This window comes from Eleutherodactylus coqui, chromosome 1, assembly GCF_035609145.1.
Source record: "Eleutherodactylus coqui strain aEleCoq1 chromosome 1, aEleCoq1.hap1, whole genome shotgun sequence".
Taxonomy (NCBI): Eukaryota; Metazoa; Chordata; class Amphibia; order Anura; family Eleutherodactylidae; genus Eleutherodactylus; species Eleutherodactylus coqui.
This window is the reverse complement of record NC_089837.1, coordinates 537,639,627-537,665,032: the sequence shown is the minus strand read 5'-3', so window position 1 is coordinate 537,665,032 and position 25,406 is coordinate 537,639,627. Positions and strand designations below refer to the sequence as shown.

At 48.1% G+C, this 25,406-nt stretch overlaps 1 protein-coding gene across 1 annotated transcript in view; it reads right to left on the bottom strand.

Moving 5' to 3' along the window:
* Nucleotides 1-897: 897 nt before the first annotated feature.
* Nucleotides 898-25,406, bottom strand: part of LOC136592300 (zinc finger protein 271-like) — a 53,166-nt gene continuing 28,657 nt past the window's right edge. The window contains exon 9 of the mRNA XM_066588589.1: nt 898-3,664. Coding sequence (XP_066444686.1) covers nt 2,019-3,664 — 1,646 coding nt within the window. The 3' untranslated portion in view covers nt 898-2,018. The remainder of the gene's footprint in view (nt 3,665-25,406) is intronic.

Below are 25,406 nucleotides of genomic sequence, written 5' to 3'. Positions count from 1 at the left end.
TGAGAATTTCTCTCTTTTCAATTGGAAACAATTAGGCCTGACCTATATTAACCAACTATGGGAGGATAGGCATTTTCTAACATTAATAGAAATAGCTAACAAATTTAGCATCCCTAAACCAGATTTCTTCAAACATTTGCAAATCAGACATCTTCTAAAGCCCTTCTACCTTCCCATGTGAATCAATGAGCCACCCAAAATTGATGCCTGGCTTTCATCACTTCAAGGCTTTAACAAAGGCTTATCCACCTACTATGCTATATTAAACCAGCCTCTAATAGATCCCATGAAAATATCAGCAAGAAATGGGAAGACAACCAGTGGTACAAGGCAAACTCCTTGGTTGGCTCAGTATCTAAATGTGCCACCCATTTCGAAAACTCCTGGTGCATTTGTGGTGGGGTTGCCTGTATGTCCCCAGTCTCTGGAGCCAGGCCTTTCAATTTATCAGAAACCTTAGCAACATTCAGGTGTTGCCTAACCCTGCTTTGGCTCTATTGAACTTAGATGAAGACCAACTCCCAAGTACTTCACGCATTCCAATCATGGAATGGTAACTCCATCCCCTCTATCCTTGACATAATGAAGTCAGTTAATAATAACTGCTGCTATGAAGGTTTGCATTGCAGTGCTTTCAATAAAAAGGAGAATTTCAGGCGTGATTGGATAGCTTGGCTCCAGAGTTCTTACTGCTGCTTCCATAATCTAAATAATGCAGACGGTTTATACCTGACTGATGGACCCAGTCGCTTTACCTTCATATATCTGGAAGGATATGAAACCATACTTTGACCAGTTCACTTTCTCCTACATTTCTAACACAACTGTTTGATTTGTTTCCGTTTATGCAATACTCAGATCTTGCTTTGTTTCCTTTGTTAAACAAATTGACAAAACTGAATAAAAATATTGTTTAAAGAAGAACAAAGGCTCATTTACACTTAATTCATTCAGTATCTTGTAGACAAAAGCGGGGAGTGGAACATAAACCAAGAGCAGCATAAAATGTGTGCATCCTCCGCATTCTGGACCGACTCCTAGTTACAAACAAAACCAAATGACTGACCAGAATCCACATCTGTGGCCCCTTTCACACAAGCGTTTGCCTCCATTCAGCCTTTCCATCTGTCTATTCCATTTTTTGAGCAGAGAAAAACAGAATTAAAGCCGAAATAAACTTTTAATTTTTTGCCTCATTGATTTCAGTGGGTTTTAAAGAAAACAAACCAACAGAATGCTTCCAGGGGCAGCAGCGAGAGTTCAACAACAGATCTGTTAATATCGGTGAAATAACTGATTGCAGACTCAAGGTTTGTCGCTTTATTCCGTTCCATCACCGTTATCAGTGCATACTGTACAATTGGGGATCACACATTCATATGTCCACAGATGTTAAAAGCTTCAATGCGGTGCAATGACTTTTCCGCTGTGTGACTCTGGACTGGCCTGCACTGTGGGCGGAGTTATAAACACAGTAGTAAGAAGCAAGGTTCATGGTAATAAATCAGTGTTGCTGCTTTTGGAAATAAACCAGGCTCTTCTTCCTTCTATCCACAGTACATTGTATTCATGGATCCCACTCACAGTTGGCCTCAGGTATATTTCGGTGTTTGGCTGATTTATTCAGCACTTATTAGCTATTTAATGTCAATGGATAACTGATCAGCCAAAAATCTTTTTTTGCTCTTATATCGTTCCCCAAAAGCATGCGGTTTCTTCTCTGTATGATTTTCTGATGAGTTTCAAATCTGATGTAATTGTAAAGCATTTTCCGCAAACATCAAAATGACTTCTCCACTGTGTAAGTTCTCTTATGATTCCGAAGTTTCACTAAAATATTAAAAAGTAGGTCGCATTCTGCTCACGAAAATGTCTTCTCTCCTGTGTGAATTCGATTTAGTAGTAAAACATTTTCCACATTCTGAACATGAACATAGCTTTTCTCCTTTGTGACTTTTCTCATGTCTAATAAAACTTGCTTTATCTAGAAAACATTTTCCACATTCTAAACATGAAAATTACTTCTCCCCTGTGTGACTTTTAAGATGTTTCACAAGACTTGATTTCTGGGTAAAACATTTTCCACATTCTGAACATGAATACGGCCTCTCTCCTGTGTGACGTCTCCGATGTGTAACAAGATTTGATTTCTCTGCAAAACATTTCCCACATTCTAAACATGAAAATGGTTTTTCACCAGTGTGAATTCTCTCATGTGTAATGAGATTTGTTCTATTTAAAAAACATTTATCACATTTTGAACATGGAAATGGTTTCTCTTCTGTGTGAATTTTCTCATGAATAACAAGAATTGATTTATTTAGAAAACATTTCCCACACTGTGAGCATGAATATGGCTTCTCTCCTGTGTGAATTCTCTCATGTCTAACAAGTTGTAACTTATCTGTAAAGCATTTCTCACATTCTGAGCATGAATATGGCTTCTCTCCTTTATGATTTCTCTCATGTGTAACAAGATTTGACTTATTCGTAAAACATTTCCCGCATATTGAACATGAAAATGGCTTCTCCCCTGTGTGACTTCTGTCATGTTTAAGAAGACCTGATTTAGTCCTAAAAAAATTACCACACACTGAGCATGAAAATGGTTTCTCTCCTGTGTGAATTCTCTCATGTCTAACAAGAATTGATTTATTTGTAAAACATTTCCCACACAGCGGGCATGAAAATGGTTTCTCTCCTGTGTGAATTATCTCATGTGTAACAAGAACGGATTTATTTGTAAAACATTTCCCACATTGTGAACATGAATACGGCTTCTCTCCTGTGTGAATACGTTGATGTTTAATAAGAGGTGATTTTTGTGTAAAACATTTTCCACATTCTGAACATGAAAATGGCTTCTCTCCTGTGTGAATTCGCAGGTGTGCAACAAGACTAGATTTCTTTTTGAAACACTTCCCACATACTAAACATGGATATGAGATTTCTCCTGTGTGAATTCTTTGATGATTAACAAGATCTGATCTAAGCATGAAACTTTTTCCACATTCTGAGCATAAAAAAGGCTTGTGACTTCTTTGATGATTCTGCAGATCACAGTTAGTAAAGAAACATTTTCCACATTCTGAGCATTGGAATGGCTTCTCACCCGTGTGACTTCTCTGATGTCTAGCAAGGCTTGATTTCTCTGTAAAACATTTCCCACATTCTAAACATGAATAGTGTTTTTCTCCTATGTGACTTCTCTGATGTTTAAGAAGAACTGATTTCAGCATAAAACATTTCCCACATTCTGGACATTGAAATGGTTTCTCTCCTGTGTGAATTCCCTCATGTGTTTGTAGAATTGATTTTCGGGTAAAACATTTCCCACATTTTGAGCAGGAGAATGGCTTCTCTCCTGTGTGAATTCTCTTGTGCATAAAGAGACCTGAGCTGCTGGCAAAGCATTTTCCACATTCACCACACTGGTATTTTTTAGCCGGTTTCTGACCCTCACTTGTGGTAATAATCTGTGATTGGTCAGGAGAGGTTTCCTCATGAATAGGGGGATTATATGATGGATCTGTACTGTCAAGTCCTTTAGGTACATTAAGAGTAATGAGGTTTTTTCCTGTAGAGCGCTGCACGATATCTTCATCTTCTACTTTATAATTTCCTGATAACATGACATTTCCCTCTGAGGTCTCACTGGGATTTTCTGTTGGGATTAAAAAAAATGAATTTTATGTTTTGTTTTTAAACCGGAAAGTAATTAAAATGTAAAACTCTCCCATTAATCTCATGTAGTTTGTAATGCTGTTTTTCTCACAATTTTTTAAGTCAAGGCCAGAAGTGGATCCAGAAAAACCCTTCCTTAAAGGGGTTGTCCCGCGGCAGCAAGTGGGTCTATACACTTCTGTATGGCCATATTAATGCACTTTGTAATGTACATTGTGCATTAATTATGAGCCATACAGAAGTTATAAGAAGTTTTTCACTTACCTGCTCCGTTGCTGGCGTCCTCGTTTCCATGGAGCCCGTCTAATTTTCGGCGTCTAATGGCCAAATTAGACGCGCTTGCGCAGTCCGGGTCTTCTTCTTTTCTCAATGGGGCCGCTCGTGCAGGATGCCGACTCCGTGTAGCTCCGCCCCGTCACGTGCCGATTCCAGCCAATCAGGAGGCTGGAATCGGCAATGGACCGCACAGAAGCCCTGCGGTCCACCGAGGGAGAAGATCCCGGCGGCCATCTTCAACCGGTAAGTAAGAAGTCACCGGAGCGCGGGGATTCAGGTAAGTGCTGTGCGGTTTTTTTTTTTAACCCCTGCATCGGGGTTGTCTCGCACCGAACAGGGGGGGGGGGGGGGTTGAAAAAAAAAAAAAAAGTTTCGGTGCGGGACAACCCCTTTAATATTCCATTCTTTTGTAAATTCACTCCTGGCCTTAGTGAAAAATCTGCAGAAAAAGAGCCATGAAGACTGCACCTGCGATTCCGGCCTTGTAAATCTTTAATCAAATCGCTGCAAAAATACAAATACTTGAGGCAAAATAACTGGATTTTTATACTTACCGTAAAATCTCTTTCTCATCTGTATCATTGCAGTACACAGCTGCTGCCACTAGGAGGCGGACACGAAGCAGAAAAGTGTCATCTTCTCCTACTAGCTACCCCTCCTCTGGGCACCAATGTAATCAATTTGTATGTGAGCAGTAGGCGCAGCCAAGCAATATACACAATAGGCATTCTGACACCCATCTGCAACAGCTCTGATCAGCACTAACCCTTTAAATGCCACTCTCAATTCTGACAACAGTATTTAAAAGCCCCAACTTATGTTCAAGGGTCTCGAACAACCTCCAACTATGAAATTGCACTGTGGTGGTCGGTTGCCATGGGAGCCGGGAGCCCTCTGACAGCCCCCAGGCCTGCCATTGCAGACTGCTTATGACATGGCGTCATAAATTGCCTGTCAGATCACCTTATGATGTAATACTTTGGTATTACATTATACTGCAGTAGAGACCAAACCATTACAAGTTCTTATCCCCTGTGGGAACGAAAAAAAGGTAATAATAGTAAAGAAAAAATGTATTTATAATACAAAAAATCTAAAGAAAACCCCCCAAAACGTGGTAATGCTGCATCCATAAAGTCCGACCTATCACAGTAAATGATTATTTAACCCACACAAGACACTCCTTCCAAGATGGTAGAATTTTTCCATTTCACTCCCAAGTTTTTAACGTCATTTAGAGAGTTAAGAGGAAATCTTCATTTCGGGACTAGCAGTCAGGAGTGCGTACCTAGAATCTAGCAGAAAAACTGCTGAGGATCAGAGGAGATGAGCTGCACTAACACTACAGGGCTTTATAAGGAATCGGGGAGAGAAGAGAGCTGGGGACCCATCTAGTCTCCACTTTGTAGGCTTGGATGGCATTGCTCGGTTCAAGGAGTTAATAGAGGGCTCTACAGGTGTGATCTCTGCACTAAGGCATGGATTCTACATTAGTGTATGTTATAGGTCACACAATATAAGGTGAACCAGTCACTCTCTTTAGGAGCAACAGTGTGTGATAAGTTTATATACTTACACGAGGGATAGTATAATACCTAGTGTTATCACCTGGCTGTCGTTTACTTGAGTAAATATCCATAAACTCGAGGAAAGCAACAAGGTTTCATTGATGTGTGTCCATATTTAGTGATAGCTGAGCCTTCTAAATTACATATCTATATATATAAAGACGAAAGCCCTTACTGACTGACTCGCCACTAATTCTCTAACTTCCCGATGTCGTAGAAACTTGAAATTTGGCACAAGCATAAATTATCTCCAAAATAGGAAAAGCTAATGGGTCCCAACTCGATTATTAAATTCTAAGCACAAAAGAATTGGCGTCCAAATTTTACGTACGGAATCTAATAATCTCACTTGAAATTTGGTAAGAGCATTGATTATTATGTCATATATAGGAAAAGTTAATGGGTCCCAACTTGATTATTCAGTTCTAAGTGCAAACAATTTAGCGTCCAAATTTTACGTACGGAATCTAATTCTCTCACTTCCCGATGTCATAGAAATTTAAAATTTGGCACGGGCATTGATTATGTCATAAATAGCAAAAGTTAATGGGTCCCAACTCGATTAATCAGTTCTAAGCGCAAAAGAATTAGTGTCCAAATTTTACGTACGTAATCTAATTCTCTCACTTCCCGATGTCATAGAAACTTGAAATTCAACACGGGCATTGATTATGTCATAAATAGGAAAAGTTAATGGTTCCCAACTCGATTATTCAATTCTATGCGCAAAAGATATAGCGTTCAAATTTTACATATGGAATCTAATTCTCTCACTTCCCGATGTCATAGAAACTCGAAATTTGGTAGGAGCATTGATTATGTCATAAATAGGAAAAGCTAATGGGTCCCAACTAGAGATGAGCGAACACGTTCGGCCCCGCCCCTTTTTCGCCCGAACACCGAACTTTGCGAACACCTCGGTGTTCGGGCGAAAAAGTTCGGGGGCCGCCGTGGCAGCGCGGGGGGGTGCGGCGGGGAGTGGGGGGGAGAGGGAGAGAGAGAGGGCTCCCCCCTGTTCCCCGCTACTGCCGCCCGCGCCGCCGCGCATCTCCCCGCCCCCCGGCGGCACCCGGACACTTACGCGCGAACACTGCAGTGTTCGCTAAAGCGGGTGTCCGGGTGCGGATGTGTCCGTAACGGACACGTTCGCTCATCTCTAGTCCCAACTCGATTATTCAATTTTATGCGCAAAAGATATAGCGTTCAAATTTTACGTATGGAATCTAATTCTCTCACTTCCCGATGTCATAGAAACTCGAAATTTGGTAGGAGCATTAATTATGTCATAAATAGGAAAAGCTAATGGGTCCCAACTCGATTATTCAATTCTATACGCAAAAGAATTAGCGTCCAAAGTTTACGTACGGAATGTAATTTTCTCACTTCCCAAAGTCGTAGAAACATGAAATTTGGCACGAGCATTGATTATGTCATAAGTAGGAAAAGCTAATGGGTCCCAACTAGGGATGAGCGAGTATACTCGCTAAGGCACTACTCGCTCGAGTAATGTGCCTTAGCCGAGTATCTCCCTGCTCGTCCCTAAAGATTCGGGGGCCGCCGCAGCTGACAGGTGAGTTGCGGCGGGGAGCGGGGAAGAGCGGGCGGGAGAGAGGGAGAGAGAGATCTCCCCTCCGTTCCTCCCTGCTCTCCCCCGCAGCTCCCCGCCCCGCGGCGGCACCCGAATCTTTCGGGACGAGCGGGGAGATACTCGGCTAAGGCACATTACTTGAGCGAGTAGTGCCTTAGCGAGTATACTCGCTCATCCCTAGTCCCAACTCGATTATTCAATTCTTAGCGCAAAAGAATTAGCATCCAAATCTTATGTATGGAATCTAATTCTCTCACTTACTGATGTCAATTTATATAAAGGAAACGTCGCATGGTTGCCTCCACGTGGTGTTTCCTGGGTAACGCAGAGAACTATGCAAAATGGTGAACATATGTTTTTCCGGTATCTCTAAAGTAACCACGACTTCATAAGATTTTCCGTGTGAACACCAGATAAACACCAGCACCAAATTAACTCGGGCGAAGCCGGGTAGATCAGCTAGTTTACTAATAAAGGTTAGGTTTTAAATAGTCATGAGGGAGCACACTGGTCCGAGCTTGATGCTCGTTCGAGAATTAGTGTACTCGAGATGCTCGTTACTCGAGACGAACACCACGCGGTACTCGAGTCAAATGCATTTCCCTTCCCCGCATGTTTAGCGCCATTTTCTAGCCAATCGACATGCAGGGAAGGCATTACCACTTCCTGCTGTGACGTGCCAGCCCTCTACCCACCAACAGCAGTGAGTGCCTGGCGAGATCAGGTGACCACCAAGTACTTAAACTGTTGGCACCCGCGGCTCGCCTCAGACACACGCTGGCAGAGGTTAGGGAAAGTGCTGCTGCTTATACAGGGATAATGTTAGTGTAGGATCCTGTCTTCAAGAACCCCAATGGTCCTGCTTAGGGCTACTCCTCATCATGTGCGTTATAGTTGTGGCTGACTTGGAGCAGTAGTGCACCAATTTTTTTTAAGCCTCTCGGGCTGTGCAGGCCATTTCAGCTATAGCGTTCTCAGTCTGCAGTGCATTACGCAAAGTTTAGGGACAGAGCTGCTTCTATAGGGAAAGTTATACAGTCCTGATCCTCCGTACAAGAACCCCAACGCTCCTTCTTAGGGCTACATCTCACTGTGTGCATTATACTTGTGGCTGGTTGGGAGCAGTAGTGCATCAACTTTTGTATTGCGCATCTAGGCCTGTTCCCAGTGTTTCAGTAATAGCGTTCTCAGCCTGCAGTGCTCTACAACCTGCTCTCACCGGGAAACTGCACTCTAAAACTTCCTAGCCCACTGCAAAGTACTTCAGTTATATCATTTTATGTCTGCAGTGCATTAAACAGCGGTCTCACCGCTAAAAATACTCTATTTCCTAGGCCACTGCGAACTACCTCATTTATACCGTTCTCTGTCTGCAGTGCATTAGACAGAGGTCTCACTGCTAAACAGTACTGTAATATTACCGGGGCCACTGCAAAGTATTTCAGCTCTGCCGCTGTGCAGAGCATCTCACAATACCCTTTACTTGGTGGGGTTGAGATCGTCGCAGTTACCAGCACTATCCACTGGCTTTAGAGTCTTCTCCCACTCCATACAGCCTCTATAATCTACAAGTCTCTGCGAGCGGTAAATTACCCCTAGGTATCAGCGCAAGACACAAGTCACAGCATAGAGCCTCCGCTATCTGCAAGTCTCTGTGTGCGGTGAATTAGCCACAGTTGTCAGTGCTGTACAGTGGGGTAATTTATTTGGGCCCTGCTCTATTCTTAATCCGCCATGATGAGGAGTAGGGGTAAGGGTCGAGGACGCGGACGTCCAAGTGAGGGTGTGGGCATAGGCCGAGTTCCTGGTCCAGGTAAATCACAGCTGGCTGCTGCGGGATTAGGAGAGAGGCAAGATTCTGGGCTCCCCAGCTTCATATCACAATGTATGGGTCCGCGTGGTAGACCTTTATTACAAACAGAGCAGTGTGAGCAGGTCCTGTCGTGGATGGCAGAAAATGCATCCAGCAATGTATCGACCACCCACTCTTCTACGCAGTCCACTACTCCTGGCCTAGGGGCTGCTACTCTGAATCCTCTGGCGGCTCCTGCTTCCTCCCAGCCTCCTCACTCCATGAAAAAGACACATTCTGAGCAGGCAGACTCCCAGGAACTGTTCTCGGGGCACTGCCATGAGTGGGAAAAACTGGTTCCTCTCTCACCTGAAGAGTTTGTCGTGACCGATGCCCAACATTTGGAAAGTTCCCGGAGTCCGGGTGATGAGGCTGGGGACTTCCGGCAACTGTCTCAAGAGTTTTTTGTGGATGAGGATGATGAGACACAGTTGTCTATCAGTGCGGTAGTAGTAAGGGCAGTAAGTCCGAGGGAGGAGCACACAGAGGATTCGGAGGAAGAGCAGCTGGACGATGAGGTGAATGACCCCACCTGGTTTGCTAAGCCCACTGAGGACAGGGCTTCAGAGGGGAAGGCAAGTGCCGCAGCAGGACAGGTTGGAAGAGGCAGTGGGGTAGCCAGGGGTAGAGGCAGGGCCAGAGCGAAATCCCCCTATTGTTTTCCAAAGCACGCCCTTGCGGCAAGCCTCTATGCAGAGGGCTAGGTGTTCAAAGGTGTGGATGTTTTTTAGTGAGAGCACGGACGACTGACGAACAGTGGTGTGCAACCTGTGTCACACCAAGATCAGCCGGGGAGCCACCACTACCAGCCTGACCACCAGCAGCATGCACAGGCATATGATGGCCAAGCACCCCACAAGGTGGGACGAAGGCCGTTCACTGCCTCTGGGTCACACCACTGCCTCTTCCCCTGTGCCCCAACCTGCCACAGAGATCCGATTCCCCTCCCAGGACACAGGCGCGACCGCCTCCCGGCCTGCACCCACACCCTCACCTCCACCATCCTCCACTCCATCCAGCAATGTCTCTCAGCACAGCGTGCAGCTGTCGCTAACATAAGCGTTGGAGCGAAAGCGGAAATACGCCGGCACCCAGCCGCATGCACTAGCTTTAAATGTGCACATTGGCAAATTAATCAGCCTGGAGATGCTGCTGTACAGGCTTGTGGAAACGGAGGCTTTCAAAAATATGATGGCGGCGCCGGTCCTGCGCTACTCGGTCCCCAATCGCCACTATTTTACCCAGTGGGCCGTCCCCGCCCTACACCAGCACATCCCCGCAACATCAATCGTGCCCTCACCAACGCGGTTACTGGGAAGGTCCACTTAACAACGGACACGAGGACAAGTACTGGCGGGCAGGGCCACTATATCTCCCTGACGGCACATTGAGTGAACTTGGTGGAGACTGGGACTGAGTCAGAGCCTGGGACCACTCACGTGCTACCCACACCCAGAATAGCGGGTCCTACTTCCGTTCTGGTATGTGCGGCGTTTTATGCCACCTCCTCCAAACCCTCCCCCTCCTCCTCTGCTACCTCTACCTCTCAATTAGAAAGTGTGAGCATGTCACCAGCAGTCGGTAGCACGTGGTGCGGCAGCACAGCGGTGGGAAAGCGTCAGCAAGCCTTGCTGAAACTAATCAGCTTAGGTGACAAGAGGCACATGGTCCCCGAGCTGTTGCAGGGTCTGACGGAGCAGACCGACCTCTGGCTTTCGCCGCTGAGCCTCCAACCGGGCATGGTCGTTTGTGACAACGGCCGTAACCTGGTGGTGGCTCTGCAGCGCGGCAGCCTCACACACGTGCCATGCCTGGCCCATGTCTTCAATCTGGTGGTTCAACGGTTTCTTAAAAACTACCCCCACTTGTCTGACCTGCTTGGCAAGGTGAGCCATGTCTGCGCACATTTCCGCAATAATACCACGGACGCTGCCACCCTGAGGACCCTGCAAAGTCGGTTTCAGCTGCCAGAGCACCGACCGCCGTGCGAAGTGCCCATTAGCTGGAATTCTATGCTGCACAGGTGTGCCAGGCTGTACGAGCAGCGTAGAGCAATAGTGGAATACCAGCTGCAACATGGGCGCCGTAGTGGTAGTCAGCCTCCTCAATTCTTTACTGAGTAGGCATGGATGGCAGATATCTGCCAGGTCCTCGGAAACTTTGAGGAGGCTACCCGGATGGTGAACGGCGAGGCAGCCATCATTAGAGTTACCATCCTGCTGCTTTGCCTGCTGAGAAGTTCGCTGCTAAGCATAGAGGCCGACGCTTTGCGGTTGGAACAGGAAACGGGGGATGACAGTATGTCGCTTGATAGCCAGACCACCCTCATGTCTATATCTCAGTGCATTTTGGAGGAGGAGGGGGAGGAGGAAGAGACAGCTGGGCACACTGCAGAGGGTACCCATGCTGCTTGCCTTTCATCTGTACAGCGTGTATGGGCTGAAAAGGAGGAGGAGGAGGAGGATCCTGAAAGTCATCTTCCTAGTGAGGACAGCGATGTGTTGGGCACTGGGATCCTGGCACACATGGCTGACTTCATGTTAGGCTGCCTTTTTCATGACCCTCGCGTTAGACGCATTCTGGCCAACACGGATTACTGGCTGCACACCCTTCTAGACCCACGGTATAAGGAGAACCTTTCCACTCTCATTTTTGAAGAGAAAAGGGGTACGAGAGTGATGCAATACCACAGGGTCCTGGTGGAAAAAGTGATGCTAAAGTTCCCCTCTGACAGCGCTAGTGTCAGAGGGCCAAGTTGCAGGGGAGGAGCGGAGATCAGGCAGCATGTCCAGCACAGGCAGGAGAACACTCTCCAAGGTCTTTGCCAGCTTTATGGCTCCCCAGCAAGACTGTGTCACCACTCCCCAGTCAAGGCTGAGTTGGAGGGAGAACTGTAAAAAGATGGTGAGGGAGTATGTAGCCGATCGTACCACCATCCTCCGTGATACCTCTGCTTCATACAACTATTGGGTGTCAAAGCTGGACACGTGGCACGAACTTGCGCTGTACGCCCTGGAGGTGCTGGCCTGCCCTGCTGCTAGCGTCTTGTCAGAGAGGGTGTTTAGTGCAGCTGGGGGAATCACCACGGATAGGCATACCCGCCTGTCAACTGCCAGTGCCGACATGCTTACACTCATAAAGATGAACACAGGCTGGATTTCCCCAGACTTCTCTTCTCCACTGGCGGAAAGCAGCGGAACCTAATGATTCTTTTCGCTGAAACAGGAGAAAAATGCATCCTCTATCACCACAAAAAAAGGGGGAATTAGCTTTGTCAACCACTCTCGGACATTATTACTCCTCCTGCTCCTCCTAAAACAGCATGTCATCATACTGAACTGCCAATTTTTCTGCAGCCCAAAAGTTTTTTACAATTTTTTAAAGTTTCAAAAGTATTTATACTTCAATACAAATCAATTTTTTTCACAGGGCTGCCTCCAGGCTCTGTTAGAAATTAAGCAACAGCGAGCTGTATCTTTAAAAAAAATGTTTATGGGTTTCACCTGCCCTCGCGATTGAGCAATTTTTCAGGGGTGGACTTGAACTCTTGGTACACCAATTTTTTAGGCCCTTGCCTATACTGTTATCTAACTCATTTTTCCGGCCTTCGCCTACACTCTTGGTAACCAAATTTTTTGAGGTGTTCGCCTATACTCTTGGTACACCAATGATTCAGGGATTCGCCTATACTCTTGCTACAGACATGCTACAGGGGTCCGCCTATACTCTTGCTACAGAAATGTTACAGGGGTCCACCTATACTCTTGCTACAGAAATGTTACTGGGGCCCGCCTATACTCTTGCTACAGACATGTTACTAGGGTCCGCCTATACTCTTGCTACAGAAATGTTACTGGGGTCCGCCTATACCACATGTGTCAAACACAAGGCCCGCGGGCCGAATCCGGCCCACTGCCTCATGTTATGTGGCCCGCGGCATGCCGACGGCCGCTCACCACTGTAGTGATTACCAGCTGGGGTGCCGCAGCTCCCCGCTGGTAATCACACTGACAGCGCTGATCCCTTCTCCCCTGAGTCCCCTGCTCTTCAGTTCCGCAGGAGAGGACTCAGGGAGGAAGCGTGCCGTGCTGCACCCGGGCGCATATAAACTTTTTCCACAAGACTTTGCACTATTGAGCAATTCCAGCAACGTGATTGGTTGTCTGGGTTGGCTGATTCACAGTGATTGGTTGTTTGGGTTCGCTGATTCACCAAGCAACCAATCAGGTTGCTGGAATTGCTCAATAGTGCAGAAGTCTTGTGGAAAAAGATAATATGCCACCCGGGCTCAGCACGATCCGAGGAGGAGCAGCGCTGACCGCAAGGAGGAGGTAAGCATATGGCTGGGGAAGGGGAAGTTAATATTGCTGCTGGGGGGTGGGGAGTTAATATTGTTGTTGCTGGGAGGAGGTTAATATTGCTGATTGCTGCCGGGGGTGATTGAGTTAATATTGCTGGTGTGTTGGGGGGGGGGGGGGTGAGGGGGTTAATATTGCTGATGTGTTGGGGGGGGGGGGTAATATTGCTGCTGGGAGGGGGTTAATATTGCTGCGGGGGTGGGGTGGTAATATTGCTGGTGGGGGTGGGGGTTAATACTGTTGCTGGGAGGGGGTTAATATTTCTGCGGTGGGGAGGGGTTAATATTGCTGGGAGGGTTAATATTGCTGCTGGGTGGGGGGAATAATATTGTTGCTGGAAGGGGGTTAATATTGCTGCAGGGTTGGGAAGGGGACGGGGGGTTCATATTGGTGCTGGGAGAGGGTTAATATTGCTGTGGGGGTGGGGTGGTAATATTGCTGGTGGGGGTTAATATTGCTGCTGCGTGGGTGGGGGTTAATACTGTTGCTGGGAGGGGGTTAATATTTCTGCGGTGGGGAGGGGTTAATATTGCTGGGAGGGTTAATATTGCTGCTGGGTGGGGGGAATAATATTGTTGCTGGAAGGGGGTTAATATTGCTGCAGGGTTGGGAAGGGGACGGGGGGTTCATATTGGTGCTGGGAGAGGGTTAATATTGCTGTGGGGGTGGGGTGGTAATATTGCTGGTGGGGGTTAATATTGCTGCTGCGTGGGTGGGGGTTAATACTGGTGCAGGGGGAAGGGGTTAATATTGCTGGTGGGGGTTAATATTGCTGCTTGGTGGGGGGGGGCTTATATTGCTGCTGGGTGGGGGTGGGGGTTATATTGCTGCTGGGTGGGGGGGGGTTATATTGCTGCTGGGAGGAGGTTCATATTACTGTGGGGGTCGCTATTACTACTGGGGCCACTGTGGGGATCGCTATTACTAATTTGACCACTGTGGGGGTCAATATTTTTACTGGGGCCACTATGGGAGTCACTATTTTCACTGGGGCCACTATCAGAGTTACTATTACTAATTTGACCACTGTGGGGGTCAATATTTTTACTGGGGCCACTATCAGAGTCACTATTACTACTGCGACCACTATAGGGGTCACTATTATCAGTGCGACCACTATAGGGGTCACTATTAGGGTTCACTCACACGGGCGTAATTGCATTTCGGTCGCACAAATACGCTATGTATTTGTGCAATCAAAAATCGCTTATGCTTACGTATTTGGGCACGCAGAAAAGAACGCAGATGGGCCCACTGAGATGGTGCGCAAATATGCATTGAATACATAGGTTTCCTGCGCATTCACCGCGTATTTGCGCGGCCCATTCACTTCAATGGCCTATTGGGGTGCGTAGTACGTAACAGAATAGGTCATACTGTGTGAAAATATACATCATGTGAATGAACTCATTAAAACCAATGGCTTCTACTGCATATTATGTACGCTAACACGCTGGTGTGAACGAGCCCTTACTATACTGTTCTACAATCGGCCCTTTGAAGGTCCCCATAAGCCTGATGTGGCCCTCGGTGAAAATGAGTTTGACACCCCTGGCCTATACTCTTGCTACAGACATGTTACAGGGGTCCGCCTATACTCTTGCTACAGACATGTTACTGGCGTCCGCCTATACACTTGCTACAGAAATGTTATTGGGGTCCGCCCATACTCTTGCTATATAAATGTTATTGGGGTCCGCCTATACTCTTGCTACATAAATGTTACTGGGGTCTGCCTATAATTTTGCTACATAAATGTTATTGGGGTCCGCCTAGTCTCTTGCTACAGACATGTTACAGGGGTCTGCCTATACTCTTGCTACAGAAATGTTACTGGGGACTGCCTATACTGTGGGTGCACAAAGGTTTCCCATTGTGGTGTTCAGCTGCCTGACACATACGGAGAATGAAGTGTGTGGGGACACATGGATTTCCCATAGCTATTTATCTTACGGCAACTTGGGGTCACACAAGGTGGAGGTTGGGACCGAGCCTGACCCAGGGCCCGCTCACGTACTTCCCTCACAGAGTTTAGCGGCTTCTACCTCGGTCATGGTTTCTCGGCCTTATTATGCCACCTCCTCCTCCTGTTTGGGGTCTGGGGATCAGCGGTGGGCAACATGTATTTTCTCTCGTGTTACCACAGTTATCTGAGACAGTGGTTTGGGCCAAACAAAAGGAGCATTACTGCATTAATGAGACATTCACAGTTGTACCAGCATCCGAGTCCACGATTACTGAGGGTGTGGGCAGAGGCCAAGGTCCTGTGGGGGAAGAATCAACTGCGCCAGGTTTAGCTTGTGGAACTTCTTTGTGGTTCATGTAGTCTTTTGATTTAAAGAGACGTTCACAGCTTTACTACCATTCGAGTCCGCTTTATGCCCACGATTACTGAGGGTGTGAGCTGAGGCCGAGGTCCTTGGCGGGGTGAAACTGCCTTGTTTGGGCGCTCTGATTCCTTTAGGTGTAATACCGTCTTTAAGTTTCATGGGCTCACCTATGCTGTGGGTGCACAAAGACTTCCCATTGTGTTGTTTTACCTGACTGGCACAAATACACTGACTGACTAGGGCAGAAATGTGGGCCGAGTCCCTTGGCGGGGTGAAACTCTGCCATGTTTGGGCACTCTGATTGCCTCATGTGTAATACCATGTTTGAGTTCCTTGGGCTCGCCTATACTTTGGGTGCACAAAGACTTCCCATCGCGGTGTTTTACCTGTCTGGTACAAATACACTGATTGACTAGGGCAGAAATGTGGGCCGAGGCCGAGGTCCTTGATAGGATGAAACTCTACCATTTTTGGGCACTCTGATTTCTTCCTGTGTAATACCATCTTTGTGCACCGACAGCATAGGCGAGCCCAAGGAACTCAAAGACTTCCTATTGTGGTGTTCAGCTATCTGACACCTACACAGAATGAATTGTGTGGGGACACATGGATTTCCCATTGCTATGTAACTCGTGGCAACTTGGGTCACACAAGCTGAAGGCTGGGACCGAGCCTGACCCTGAGCCTGCTCACGTCCTTCCCACACAGAGTATTGCTGCATTGTGGAGATGTGTAGAAGTGCTGGCACCTGAGTCCCCTTTATGCCCACGTTTGGGCATAAAGGGGACAATTTTGTGACAGAAGTGGCACAGGATTGGAATGATGATCGTACGTCAATCCATCAATTCTCAATAGCATTGTGGGCTATCGCCCTCACTTTCAAAGAAGGTCGCTGACTAGCCCTGTCAACCCTCTAGAGTGTGTGCCTCCGGTTCCTCCTCATCCATTACGCATTTATAAATAGACATGAGGGTGGTGTGGCTATTAATGAGACTATCACAGCTGTACTAGCATTTGAGTCCGCTTGAGGTCCATGATTACTGAGGGTGTGGGCAGAGGCCAAGGTTCTGTGGGGGAAGAATCAACTGCGTCATGTTTAGCCTGTGGAACTTTAGCGATGAAAGCAACCATTACTGATTGAATAAGATGTTCACAGCTGTACTAGCATCCAAGTCCGCTTTATGCCCACGATTATTGAGGGTGTGAGCCGAGGCCGAGGTCCTTGGTGGGGTGAAACTCTGCCATGTTTGGGCACTCTCTTTTCTTCCTGCTTAATACTGTCCCTGGGTTCCAGGGGCTTGCCTATACTGTGGGTGCACAAAGGCTTCTCCATTGCATTGTTCAGCTATCTGACACTTAGAGAGAATGAATTGGGCAAAAATGTGGGCCGAGGCCGAGGTCCTTGGCAGGGTGAAACTCTGCCATGTTTGGGCACTCTGATTTCTTCATGTGTAATACTGTCTTTGAGTTTCATGGGTTCGCCTATGCTGTGGGTGCACAAAGATTTCCCATTGCGGTGTTTTACCTATCTGGCACAAATACACTGACTGACTTAGGTAGGGCGCAGAAGGCTCTCCCATTGCAGTGTTCAGCTGTCTGACACCTACACAGAATGAATTGTGTGGGGACACATGGATTTCTCATTGCTATGTAACTCGCGGCACCTTGGGTCACACAAGGTGGAGGCTGTGACCGAGCCTGACCCTGGGCTCGCTTACGCGCTTCCCACACAGAGTATTGCGGGTCCTACCTCGGTCATGGTTTCTTGGCCTAATTATACCACCTCCTCCTTCTGTTTGGGGTTCGGGGATCAGTGTAACCACAGTTATCTGAGATACTGGATTGGAGCGTTCACAGGAAGCGTTAGTGATTTTATGAGACTTTCACTGGGTCACTCTATACCTGTGGTTGCTACTTTTGAGACACCTCCTGCTTCAAACCAATCTTTGGTGTTAGTATGCGCTGCTGCATTGTGGAGATGGGTAAAAGTGCTGGCATCTGAGTCCCCTTTATGCCCACGTTTGCAGCTCCTGACAATTTTGTGACAGAGGTGTCACGGGATTGGAATGATGATCGTATGTTAATTTATCATCAATTGTCATCAGCATTGTGGGCTAGCGCCAGCACTTTCAAAGGGCGTCGCTGCCTGGCCCTGCCAACACTCTGCAGTGTGTGTCTCCGGCTCCTCCTCATCACAGACGCACTTATAAATCGACTTGAAAGTGATGTGGCTATGCAGCCAGCGTGTGGCATGAGGGCAGCTGAAGGCTGCACAGGGAAACTTTTGTGTGCGCTGTGGAAGCAGGGTCGTGAGGGAGGTTGGACAGCATATAACCCAAGAGAAGAAGCATCGGTGTCACCTGCAGGCAGTGATTGTCCTTGGTTGCAGGTAGTGTGGTGCTTAGCTAAGATGTGCCAGCACATGTGCCTTGCTAATGAGGGTCTGTCCCAAGTAAATTGCTAGGGGGGTGACTGCCAGGCTCTTGCCCTCATTTTGCCTTAATAGTGGGACCTGGGAACCTCAGATGCAGCCATGCATGCTGCCTCTGCCCTTCCCTATCCATTTCTGTGGTGTTTCCATGACTTTCTGATGTTTTCTGGTGTTTCACAAGTCATCACCTATGCAGAGCATCGGTCCCATACAAGAATGCTTGAGTCCCCCATTGACTCCAATGGGGTTCGTTACTCGAAACAAGCTTTTGAGCATTACGAAAGGTTCAACTCGAGTACCGAGCACCCGAGCATTTTGGTGCTCGCTCATCTCTAGTTTTAAACTATATTTTTGGGGGTTCTCCAAAACACCAGAAGGCCTTCTAAATTGATCTTTTTGAGAAGTTATGGGATTACTGGGAAGGGGGAAAAGACGTAAAGGAACCAGAATTCTGTCCATGGAACTACTAGAGCATCTACTGCTCAATCTTGGGATCCTGACAGCCTGCCACAAAGATTGGCACCTTGCAAATGATTCTACGCCATGTGGTCGTGACCCCCCACCTTTGACAAAGTTTCCAAAAGACTTTGGGATGCAATTCCCATTCTCACGGGTCAAATTTCTCTCTGTTGAGGAAGCTGGCTATCAAGTCATCTATTTGGGACATGTGGACTGCCAAGAGAACTGGAAGATGATCTTTGGCCCACGTCAAGATTAAGATTTTCGCTGCTTTTTTCATGACCTTGGTGCGGCAAGTCCTGCCTTGATAATTTATGCATGCGATGGTTGTCGCATTCTCGGTTTGGACCTGCAATGATAGTCTTGTCACCTGGAATGCAAAGTGATGAAGCAACAGGAGAATGGCCCGAAGTCCCAACAAATTCATTGGTAGTTGGGTCTCAGTTTTGGACCAAGCCCCTTGCACCAAGAGATTCTAAAGAATGCCACCCCCTCAACCCAGGAATGCTTGCATCTGTGGTAAGTACTTGCAATTGGAAGTTCAGAAAGGAATGTCCCAGATGGATCCGCGAGGACTCTAGCCACCAAATCAGGGAGCGTGAAATGCGCAGAAATAGTCAGATTTTCCATTCGAGTGGGGTCACAGACTTGTCCCATTTCGAGAGAATAGTCAACTGGAGAGACCACGCATGAAACTGCTAAATGGGATTGGAGACCCCGGGGAAGGAGGGGCGGCCGCAAACATCAGAGATCCAGGAAGGGGAAGACACCGTGTAACCACGAGGGCGGAGACACGACAACGGACCCAGTAGATGAACAGTCGTTGGTCATCAATATTTCATCCAAGGTACTCTCTCAATCTGAGTTGAAGGTCTTAGCGAGAGGACTTTCTTTTTGTCCTGTTCCAGCAGTAGACTGGTTTCGAACTGATCTGGATTGTAGGAGACACTTTAGAAGTTTAAAGCTCAAACAGTTTTTTTTCTACACAAGCTGTGGGTGGTTCTGCTGATGTTGCGCAGTCCAACCCCCGTGAGGTATTTACCTTGGCTGGGGTTGGACTGCGTAACAAAAGTATGTTTCAACCCCCTACCTCAGATAGTGTCATCAATGCTTTTGAGAAGCTGGTCCTGAAGGATGTGGCCAGGTTAAGATCAAGTTATAAATATGTGCATATTAAAAATAATCTAAAACACACAGAACGGACGGCCTTGAGGGCATTAAGGGATGATGACAGTATTACCATACGTATGGCCGATAAGGGTGGAGCGGTGGTTGTGTGGGACACGGCTAAATATAACGACGAGGTTTATCGACAACTTAATGACACAGAGGTGTATGAATGTCTTCAACACGACCCTACCGCCCAATATCAGGCCAATTTGCGACTTTTTCTGGATGATGCGGTTGACCAACTTATCATTGATAAGAAATTACGTGACTTTCTCTTACCGGACCATCCTAAGACACCGATTCTGTACATTCTTCCAAAGGTTCACAAGAATTTGGAAAATCCCCCCGGACGACCTATCGTCTCCGGGCGGGATTCACTATTCAGTCGAGCCTCCAGATTTCTGGATGTTGTGTTACACAGATATGTTATTGAATCGGTGTCTTATGTGAGAGATACTTCTGATTTTTTGAATAAAATTAGGGGGTTAAAAGTCAACTCAGATGTAATAATGGGTTCTTTTGATATCGTGTCTCTTTACACGAATATCAGTCACGACAGGGGTATTGACGCTGTTAGGAAACGGTTAACAATCACCGATATGTCCAACCGAAGTCTGTCTTTCCTACTCACCTTGTTGGAAGAAGTTCTTATTAAAAACTATTTCCTATTTGGTGATAGAATTTACCGCCAAAAAAGAGGTACCGCTATGGGGTCCAATATGGCCCCCACATACGCGGACCTTTAGATGGATGACGTTGAAACCAACTATGTATATACCTCCCCAAGCTGGACCTTTGTCCAGTCTTGGTGGAGGTATATTGACGACATTTTTTTTATTTGGACTGGGTCAAAGGAGCAATTAAATTTGTTTCATTGTGAGTTGAATGACATATATCCGGAACTAAAGTTCACGCTGGTATACTCAAGAACACAGGTGCAGTTCCTGGATGTCTTGGTGTCTAACATTGATGGGTGTTTAACAACAGATCTATTTGTTAAGCCTACCGATAGAAACAATCTTTTGATTTTTGACAGTTTTCCCCCACCACAGATGATGAGGTCATTGCCATGGAGCCAGCTACTCAGGGTACGACGCATTGTGGACGATAGGTATGTTGATCAGAGACTTGCACAAATGTGAGAAATTTGTGTCCAGAGGTTACCCTGAGTGGCTGATTCTGAAGTTGAATGAGAGGGCGAAACATGTTGAACGTGACTCCCTCTTATCCAACACACGTACAGCAAAGAAGGAACTCACGAGGATTCCTTTTGTTAGTACGTATAGTCCTGTGAGTGGGAGAATTGCTCAAATTCTACGTAAACACTGGCCAATGCTATCCAATGGTCATCCTGGAATTACGGAGTTTGTTTCTCCCCCCATTAATGTCATACCGCAGGGAGAGGAACCTTAAAGACTCCTTGATGAAGACAGCCCCACCCCTTTTACCATGCGCTCGTGTGTCTGACAAATACGGCAATTTTCCCTGACTAAATTGCGCAGGATGTAATAACCTTATTAGGGGAAACACCTTTACACATCCTAGGACAGGTAAGAAATACGACATTAAAGGTATATACTCATGTAATACATCGTATGTAGTTTACCTAATCAGCTGCCCTTGTGGTTTGATGTACGTGGGCGAAACGATACAGGATGTTAAATCCAGAATAAGTAAACACAAAAGTACCGTTAGAACGGGTCGTACCGATGTCCCGGTAGCTAGACATTTTCGAGAGGCTGGCCATTCGGTCAGCCAACTGCGCTACCGGGTGATAGACCATGTTCCGGTAGATGTGAGAGGCGGGGATAGATTAAAGAGACTTAAATATCTCGAATTAAAATGGATATTTGAGCTGGAAACCTTATGCCCAAAGGGTCTCAATATCGAATATCATGTTACCCCCACCTCTAATGTCCACGTATGCATTTTCTGGTATGCTGCTGGTTGTTGTTCTCTGGGGCCTCTCTATTGCTTCTTTAACATCTATATGTGTATATTGTCCATCAAGTCTTCTACATGTATCAGTTGCTAGCGCAATATTTATACATATGTATATATCTTTTTAGAATTTAACGTCTGTTTTTTGACAGGTTGTTCGATGGTGGCTGTCGTTTCACCTTTCTGCATTGATTAGGCCCGGTTGTGATACGTTCTGCAGCTATCGCTATTACCCCTGAACCCATGACTATAGAGATTTGCCTCTGGGGGTTGTTTGAATACATTTTTTCTCTTTTTTTTAATGTAAATAATAAAGGAATACATAAGCAGTTAATTGGGTGTATGGCTCTTTAATTAGAATGATGTAGTGGGTATGTGATAATTAGCATCTGTGTATATGCCTAGTGTTGTACCAGAATACATTATATACCTTGATGCAGCATATTGATGAGGCATCGTTATTATCCAAATGCCATTTTTTGTATAAAAAACACATATGTATGCTTATCATATTAATTGATAAGATAAAGATAAACACCCAAGATATGATAAGGACACCGGGATACACTTACAATGTGGTCCCATGATTATACACACACGTGATGCTGTGGGAGTAACTAAATGGGGCCGAGCGATGCTTTCTGTGCGTTATGGCACACTCTCGAATTACACTGTTGTAATCCCCATAGTTAAATAGTTACGGCCGTAGGAATGAAAAGGTCATGTGACGGGTCATGTGGTGACGCTGTGCGTGGTGACGCGTTGCGTGGTGACGCTGTGCGTGGTGACGCCGTGCGTGGTGACGCCGTACGTGGTGACGCTGTGCGTGGTGACGCCGTACGTGGTGACGCCGTACGTGGTGACGCCGTACGTGGTGACACTGTACGTGGTGACGCGTTGCGTGGTGACGCTGTACGTGGTGACGCTGTGCGTGGTGACGCGTTGCGTGGTGACGCTGTGCGTGGTGACGCGTTGCGTGGTGACGCCGTGCGTGGTGACGCGTTGCGTGGTGACGCTGTACGTGGTGACGCTGTACGTGGTGACGCTGTGCGTGGTGACGCTGTACGTGGTAACGCGTTGCGTGGTGACGCTGTACGTGGTAACGCGTTGCGTGGTGACGCTGTGCGTGGTGACGCTGTGCGTGGTGACGCGGTGCGTGGTGACGCGGTGCGTGGTGACGCTGTACGTGGTGACGCTGTGCGTGGTGACGCTGTACGTGGTGACGCTGTGCGTGGTGACGCCGTACGTGGTGACGCCGTGCGTGGTGACGCCGTGCGTGGTGACGCCGTGCGTGGTGACACCGTGCGTGGTGACGCGTTGCGTGGTGACGCTGTGCGTGGTGACGCTGTGCGTGGTGACGCGTTGCGTGGTGACGCCGTGCGTGGTGACGCGTTGCGTGGTGACGCTGTACGTGGTGACACTGTACGTGGTGACGCGTTGCGTGGTGACGCTGTACGTGGTGACGCTGTGCGTGGTGACGCGTTGCGTGGTGACGCTGTGCGTGGTGACGCTGTGCGTGGTGACGCGTTGCGTGGTGACGCGTTGCGTGGTGACGCTGTACGTGGTGACGCTGTACGTGGTGACGCTGTGCGTGGTGACGCTGTGCGTGGTGACGCTGTACGTGGTAACGCGTTGCGTGGTGACGCTGTACGTGGTAACGCGTTGCGTGGTGACGCTGTACGTGGTGACGCTGTGCGTGGTGACGCGGTGCGTGGTGACGCGTTGCGTGGTGACGCTGTACGTGGTGACGCTGTGCGTGGTGATGCTGTACGTGGTGACGCTGTACGTGGTGACGCGTTGCGTGGTGACGCTGTGCATGGTGACGCGTTGCGTGGTGACGCTGTACGTGGTGACGCTGTGCGTGGTGACGCTGTGCGTGGTGACGCGTTGCGTGGTGACGCCGTGTGTGGTGACGCGTTGCGTGGTGACGCTGTGCGTGGTGACGCCGTACGTGGTGACGCCGTGCATGGTGACGCCGTGCGTGGTGACGCGTTGCGTGGTGACGCGTTGCGTGGTGACGCCGTACGTGGTGACGCGTTGCGTGGTGACGCGTTGCGTGGTGACGCCGTACGTGGTGACGCGTTGCGTGGTGACGCGTTGCGTGGTGACGCCGTACGTGGTGACGCGTTGCGTGGTGGCGCCGTGCGTGGTGACGCCGTACGTGGTGACGCCGTGCGTGGTGACGCCGTGCGTGGTGACGCGTTGCGTGGTGACGCTGTGCGTGGTGGCGCCGTACGTGGTGACGCCGTACGTGGTGACGCCGTGCGTGGTGACGCGTTGCGTGGTGACGCGTTGCGTGGTGACGCCGTACGTGGTGACGCCGTACGTGGTGACGCGTTGCGTGGTGGCGCCGTGCGTGGTGACGCCGTACGTGGTGACGCCGTACGTGGTGACGCCGTGCGTGGTGACGCCGTACGTGGTGACGCCGTGCGTGGTGACGCGTTGCGTGGTGACGCTGTGCGTGGTGGCGCTGTACGTGGTGACGCCGTACGTGGTGACGCCGTGCGTGGTGACGCCGTGCGTGGTGACGCTGTGTGTGGTGGCGCTGTGCGTGGTGACGCCGTACGTGGTGACGCCGTGCGTGGTGACGCCGTGTGTGGTGACGCCGTACGTGGTGACGCGTTGCGTGGTGACGCCGTACGTGGTGACGCGTTGCGTGGTGGCGCTGTGCGTGGTGACGCTGTGCGTGGTGACGCTGTACGTGGTGACGCTGTGCGTGCTGACGCTGTACGTGGTGACGCCGTGCGTGGTGACGCGTTGCGTGGTGACGCTGTGCGTGGTGGCGCTGTACGTGGTGACGCCGTGCGTGGTGACGCGTTGCGTGGTGACGCTGTGCGTGGTGACGCTGTACGTGGTGACGCGTTACAGTTGCCCCTGGGATTGAATTGCTTTGTGGTATGGGATGCCCTTACATGGGAAGGTCTAGGCGATTACAATGGACGCTGCATGATGACGTGGATGGCGTGATGCAGACGGTGGAGCGACGGACACCTGCCAAACACCTGTAAGGTATATGTTTTCATTATTTGTGGGTGGAGGTGTTACTGGTGATTGGTTGTTGTCACTATTTAATGCGGTCATTTCCTGCTGATGTGTATGCTTGACAAAGATCACAGCAGGTGATCGAAACGTCCTTACATGTGGATTACCAATCAAAGTCCTTATATGAATTCTGCCTGGTAAGCAGCTCTATCCGTTGTGCTGCCTCTCCTACATCATGTGAATGCCTTTGCTTATGGTCGCTTGGAGTTCAGCGTCCCAGTAGGCCCGCACATACTGGCTTTTTTTCTCTCCCTCAGCTAATTTTTTGCTGTTATTTTTGTGCTGCAGTTCCTTTCTTTTTGCTTGTGTGGTCTAAGGAGACCCCCAGCCCCAGCACCCTCATGCAGTGATGAATAGTCACAGGATTCGGAGTTTGCAAAGAACGTACATGCTTCTGAATAAGAAGTATTTTTGGTGTCAGCAATAGTAGAAAAACTTGATTTGTGTCGAAGAATAGTATCAGAAAATCCAGCTATTGTGATGGTGTTAGGAAAAACACTTGGGATAGTCGATGACTCACCTGAATCTGGACAGTGTGTCCAAAGTGATATGGAAGCTTTCCAGGTTGGACAACACGGTCTAGGCTTTTATCATGATGTCATTGAAATTGGGAATGGCCACTAATCCCTTGGCATGGTGTATTGGTGTGAACAGTGCCATGTTCTGTCTGTCTGTGCAGATGGACGGACATGAGGTGTGAGCTGTCC